General features: G+C 51.5%; 1 protein-coding gene across 1 annotated transcript; it reads right to left on the bottom strand.

Moving 5' to 3' along the window:
- Nucleotides 1–1335: 1335 nt before the first annotated feature.
- LOC130609126 (cyclin-dependent kinase 4 inhibitor B-like) lies at nucleotides 1336–3357 on the bottom strand. Its single transcript, XM_057427772.1, has 2 exons — nucleotides 3231–3357; nucleotides 1336–1759 (listed from the first exon to the last, which is right to left on the bottom strand). Exon 2 carries the CDS (start codon nucleotides 1754–1756, stop codon nucleotides 1496–1498), a length of 261 nt encoding a protein of 86 aa, XP_057283755.1. The 5' UTR covers nucleotides 1757–1759; nucleotides 3231–3357; the 3' UTR covers nucleotides 1336–1495.
- Nucleotides 3358–6351: the final 2994 nt, after the last annotated feature.

The raw sequence follows: 6351 nt of genomic DNA, 5'->3' as shown, positions 1-6351 counted from the left end.
TATTATGTGTATTTTTATATAGGTATAGACGTATTACATAGACAAATGGCATACGTATAAATAGTGCGTTAATTTATACGAAGTAATTATAAAACAATTCTAAAGCACTATATAAACTAAACATAAAACAAGTGTGAAGTTGCTGTAATAAATAACACGTTCTAATACATTATAAAAAGTGTATATATTACATTTAACTCCAGTCAACTTTCTGCAGATAGCTCTGCAAAGTGCCCGGGATTTGCCCTGGAGAACGAGACCGGAGCTGTCCCGCTGCCCCGCATTGCTTCCTCCGGCACTCAGTCCCTGAGGCGCAGGACAGGTAAGCACAGCCCCGGGAGCGCCCGGTCAGGCTGGCAGGGTCTCCCAACCGCGCTCGCTGCTGCCGGGGTTCTTACTGCAGCACAGCAGTGGGGTTGGGACCTGCGTCAGCGAAGCGGGTGTCCGTATGGCCGTGGATGGGCTGCGCAGCTGCTGTGCCGTGGGGTGCCCAATTCCAACTTCCTCGTGCCGGGACAGTCTGTAACATATGGGTCAATTTTTACCGCCGCACCCCTTCTTCCTCCAGCGCGACCACTTGTTGTTACAACGGGGTTTTTGTTTCGTTACCAAACGCGCCACCTTCGAGAAACTTGGGAAACCCTGAGGTGGAACTTGGACGTACGAGTTTTAGGTTTTTGTTCCACACTGCATTCGTTTTGCAACCTTTATGATTTCTTCAAAATACGGTGAAACTTATAGTATCTCTGGGAAAATCACCTGCAAGATGGTAAAACACCTATTTATTCGAGCGAGGGCGGCATCGAGCTTGCAGCGACACAATTCTATTTTCTCCTTCCATGTCAGATGTTTACAACCTTCATGGGAAAAGCCATGGATGCACCACGGGCCCATGTACAGACATGCAGAGCATCTTACGTGGTTTTAAGAAGGTATTTGCCAAAGCCTCAATCACGCCAGGAAGTTTTAACTCCCCACTGTCCCGGCCGGTTTTGCTAGGGAGAGGCAGGGATTGGCTTCAGCGCCCCTTGAGTCCGATATAACTGAAGACTGAAATCAAACGGGGAGCTGTTGGCTTGGGCCCGGTGCCTCTCCTGTCCCCTTCAAAAGGAGGGCTGGGTTGTGGAAGAGGGAAACCCCGGGGAAAGAGGGTAAACAGAAAGACCAGAAGCGGCCCTGTCAAAACAGGAAGAGTTGAAGGGTTTATTGTGACACCTTTGTGCGGTGGGGTTCCTTCATACTTACTTCTCTTCACAGTGTTGGGACTCCAGAGTGAGGAAAGAAGGGCGTGGAGGGCAGTGGAATTTCTCGTGCAGGATAACATTACAGACACGTGCAAAATGTAGTGTACAAAACAAGACATGTCCCGCCGGTGCTTCATGCGTGGGGAAGTGCGATGTGGGGGTTATTTACAGCAAGTGGGTGCTACAAGACTCTATATCTCCCGAGGCGGACACGAGCAATAAATTAGGGCAGGGGGCGGCAAAGGAGGCGGTTAGGCGCGCGGCGGCGGGTGGCGGAGGAACCTGGCCACCGGTCCGTGCGGTCCCCCCGCCGCCACGTCGAGGGGGAGGCGGCCGCTGCCATCGGGCAGGTCGAGGCGCGCCCCGGCTCTGTGTAGCGCTGCCAGCGTCTCCAGGAAGCCGGCGCGGGCCGCGTCGTGCGCCGGGAAGCAGCCGGTGCGCGGGTCCGGGCGGTTGGGGTCGGCGCCGCGCTGCAGCAGCAGCTCCGCCACCCGCGGGCTGCCCAGCATCATCACCTGCGGGAGAGACAGAGTTAGCGTCCCCCTCAGCCCTGCTCACTCTCTCTCCTTCAGCCTCCCAAGAGCCGGGATCGCCCACGGACAGGAGCGGGAAACCCGCAGATGAGGCCTACAGATCAGCTCCGGAGGAGACGTGAATGGCGGTGAGCACGGACCAGGAGGGAGCGTTGCGGAGTCGGGGGAAACACTCCTTCCCTAGCAGGGGGATAGGTGAGGCATAGCTACACGGAAGCCCCATCGAGGCCGGGGCGTGCGGACCTGTACCCCGGCTGCTCTGCGACAAGAGCCTGCGGGGGGAGTGGCAGGCGCGGGGCAGAGGGACAGTCCTGCCGGCGGCCACTGCGGGAACAGAAGGCGAGTCCCGAGCTGCTCTGCAAGGGCAGCCGCGGAACCGTCCTGGTGGAGCGGCTCCCAGGGGTTGCCGCAGTCCCACCCTCGCCCTGGAAGCTCTTCCAGGAGGTGTTCCGCCAGGGGACAAGCGTGTGGGGGGAACCTGCCCCCTTTGAGGGTCTGCCCCAGAGGGTACCCTTAGCCTGAGCCGCCTGCCCAGTGCTGCATCAAAATGTTCCGGAGCCCTGTCCCCCGGGCTCGCCGTTCTCTAAAACTGAGTCTCTCGCAGTGCACTTGGCAGAGAGTCCAGCGCAGGAGCTAAATCCCTGCTGCGCTAAGGCGTAGAAAAAAAACATGCCAGAGGACGGCATCAGGAACGTGTTTCGAGTGATATGCTGCACCGACATTTTGTAGCAGAGAGTTTCGCAAGCCCTGGCAGTAAAACTTAAATATAGCTGCGCAGGTTATACCAGTTTCGTTATATTTTGAAAATTTAAGAAGAAGCTGGGTAGAAGAACTAGCTCGGAAATCAACTCAGCTTCATGAATCTAGTGTGTACTTCGCCTCCGAGCACTACATCTATCTACATGTTGACTTGACTGTAAAATGCGGGCAGTCCCCTACAAGGAGGGAGTGCTGGTTGTTTACCTGTAGTGTCTGCGGGGCAAGACTATCGCACCCGGATAATTCTGTTTGTAAGGGTCAGTGAACATCTAGTGAGAGTTAGTTAATATACCTTTTTTTCATGAGAGATGAAATAAAATACTAATAGATGTTTAAAGCAGAAGACTAGGTATGACGAAAGGGTAACTCTTTCTGAAAAGCTGACTAGTTACTTCTTATTGCACTTGTATTGCGAGATGAGCATTGAAGTTCTCGGGTTTGAGTCATCCTATCTCAGTTGGTTAAAATAAAGTCGAGGATTGCTAAGATTAAAACCACTCTGTTGCGGCCGTCACAGACTTTCGCCTTTCCACAAAGGCGAGGGGAACAGCTGCGACGCTTCGACAGCAGCCAAATACAGGTGTCGGGGGGCTGCCAAATCCGGAGGCTACTCAGGTCCGCCGTTCCTCGGGCACGTAGGGACCGCTGCCCCCGGCCCGCCTCCCGCAAGCCCCGTGTCCTCCGGCCTCCCTACCTGGATGGGGGTCCGGCCGTAGGAGTTGACGGCGTTGGGGTCTGCCGCGCCGTCCAGCAGCTCCCGTAGGCGCTGCAGGTCTCCGCGGGCGGCAGCGTTGGCCAACTCGTCCGCCGTCGTGCTGTCCGTTCGCCACTCCATGCTCCGGCCGCTCAGCGCGGGCAGCTCTCTGCTGTCCGAAGGTGGTCCCGGCCCGCGGAGGGCGCCCTGCCCATGAGAAGGCCCGGACCCACGCCCCCGCTCCGCCCCTCCGGCGGCCCGCGGCAGCCCGGGGAGCACGGCCCGGCCCCTGCCCGGAGATGTCTACTCAGTGCCGCCGCCGGAGTAGCCTCCACCTGCGAGGACTCGGCGAAGTCACCCGCAGCTTGTTTTCTGCGCACAGCTGGTGCCACTCCGCTCCGCTCCTCCCCGGTCCGGCCCTCCTCGCCCGAGCGCAGATGTCACCGTCGCCACGGCGGAGAGCAACGCAGTCGCTGGCCACAGCCTCGCCCCTGCGGGGCGGAGCACCCCGCGCTGCCCTCTGAGGGCCGGGCTCCGGTGGCGCGGCGGCCTCTCCATTTTCTTTGCTCTCTTTATTTTTTCATTTTTTTTTGTTTATTTATTTTTAATTTCCCCCGTCCTTCTCTTGAGGGCAGCAGCGTCTGATTCCGTGCCAGGCTGCCTCTAGAGGGAAAGAGGCCGGGGGAAAGGGTAGGAGAAAAAGAATCAAGGGAGCAAAAAGCTTTACTTAAGGAGAGTGGAGTTTAAGGCCGGGAGCGGCAAGCGGGAGCGCTCGCCCTGGGGCTGTTTCTCCCTCCCGCCCTCTCCGGACACCTGCCAGTACCGAAGGGCAAGGGGCGGCCGTGACCCTCCTTCCCCCGTCTCCGAGGGTGACCTACGGACTCTTCTGGGGATTCTTAGTTGGTACAGATACTAGTAATGGGCAGCAGCGCAGAGAGTCAGCAAGGGGATACAAGCCACAACTGCGACGTCTCCATCCTCCAGCTGTTTAAATTTTATGACGATTATTATTATTATTACTATTATTATTACTATTACTATTAGCATTATTACAATGAAATACAACAGGTCGAGACTTTGAACCCTGCCTCCAAACAAACGCCACAGGGGACGGGTAAACGCTTCTTCGGCGGGGCTGGAAGCAGCGGGATGCGGCGGCGACCGGCGAAGCCGGATGGAGCGAGGAGGGTCAGAATGCGGCGGGGCGGGGCTAGGCGGTGTGCGGGGGGCGGTGGCAGCACCACGGACAGCTCCCGAGCAGCACAGCCTGCCTCGGGCTGACCAAAAAATACCCATTTCTTTGCGAATCTCACTGTTTACTATCAGTAAACTGACTGCTTCTGTTGCGATGGGAGGTACAAAAACTTCCCCAGGTGTTAGTGTGCACGGTCTTGTGCAAAGACTCAGGGGAAGTAAGAGCTCCTCACTTCATTCAGATGCGTTTCACAATGTTTCTGACTGAGTTTTGCAAGTGCCCTTGAGTCTTCCACTGTGAAGTATCACAAAAGCGACCTATTTCCTCATCGTAGCGTGAGTACCTTGGCCAGAGACACGCGATCTCTAAGATCAGTCTCTTGGGAAGTTTGTAACCATAATTCCACGCCATATTGCCATTGTCTACTTTCCAATTCTTTGACAATCATGCTGCCCACTTGCCCACTTGTTTACCCGCATCTCATCTGAAACAATTAGCACATATTATGAAAACAATGAAATTACTTTATTGGTCTAACACTTCAGAACGACTCAGCCATACTACCAAGAAAGCTCTCTGTTTTCAGTACCAAACAGTGCAGGCAATTTCCGCCAGCAGCAAACAGAAGAAGGCTAACTGGCTTGGCCAGGGAAGGTTGTCTATGAAAAGGTTAAGCTTGTGATTTTATTTGCAACGCATGGCATATTCCTGTAATTGAATCAGCCACCCTACTGACAAATTATTCTTTTTCACTCACACTGGCTACTATTTCTATGCTCAGATAAATAGATATGAGTGCACTTTCAGTCATGGTGAAGAGCTCCTTGATTTAACCATTATTATGGTTAAATAATTGAGCATTTATATACAGTGAGGTAATTTCCTAGAGTTCTGGGATTTTTTATTTTATTTTATTTGTTTTCTCTTTCTTTATTAATACATTTGTTATTCAAGAACTGAGTGCTATAAAAATGAGAAAATAAAGATACTTCAGACCTCTATAATTAAAAAATAAACAAAAGGAAGAGTTAAATCTATATATGCTGGTATGTGCATTATACAGCAGAAATACCCAAGCAATGGATGCTATACTTAAGCCTTAAAAGGACTGCAAGATAATTTTGACAGCAGCTGGAGTAAATAATGATATTGCAGAATCAGTTCAGTATAGATACTAGATTGAGCCTTATTATCAACTACAGGACAGCCATACATTAGTGGTAGAAAAAGAATTCTGACAGGGCTTTGGTGCTAATGATACATCCATAAAGTAAAAACAAACAAACAAACAGTTCATGTCTACTGGAATTGTGTGAAAGTTTAAGGAGGGTGTGTTATTTTAACACACAAAAAGCATGAAAATCATGTCTAAAGGAAAACACACTTTCTACTAACTTGTTTAATTCTCTTATTACTACTGGGCTGTGAGGTAAAAAAGATAACCAAACACCAAAATATTCCTTCACATTGCTTTCAGAAGAGGCTGGCATTTCTTACAAACCTCAAGATGTAACACTGTCAAACACATGACTGACAAGGCAAGGAGTCCTTCCTGCAGCTCATAAACCCCACATTGTGAGGAGATAAAGAAGAGAAAAGAAGGCTGTCCTCAAAAAGGCTGGTTTTGCAAATTCATTGTTTTTTCTCCTCTCCATGAACTGAAAATGCACCCATAGGAGAAAATAAGGTTTTTAGTTGAAAACTGCATGTTTTAGAGCTGAAATCTCAGGCAGTGTTTTCCTTTTGCCCTGCATATGCAGTTTCTGGCGGAAGGACATTTTCACTGTCCAGTGATGGTGGCTGAAAGTGACTTCTTCCAGTTTCAAAGTTAATCATGGAAGGGTGAGTTGTACAATCATAAACTTAATAATTTAGGGCAGCATCATGCCTTTTGTAATTGTATTAAAAAAGGTGTGCTGCAGGCAT

The sequence above is a fragment of the Pezoporus wallicus genome, unplaced genomic scaffold (assembly GCF_028554395.1).
Source record: "Pezoporus wallicus isolate ANWC-B61680 ecotype Strahan unplaced genomic scaffold, APGP_CSIRO_Pwel_v1 contig_13887, whole genome shotgun sequence".
Classification (NCBI taxonomy): domain Eukaryota; kingdom Metazoa; phylum Chordata; class Aves; order Psittaciformes; family Psittacidae; genus Pezoporus; species Pezoporus wallicus.
This window is presented reverse-complemented; position numbering and strand designations above follow the sequence as displayed.

What these genes read in the sequence shown, in the direction of transcription:
- LOC130609126 (XM_057427772.1), bottom strand. Translation starts at nt 1,756, where the DNA reads ATGATGCTGGGCAGCCCGCGGGTGGCGGAGCTGCTGCTGCAGCGCGGC.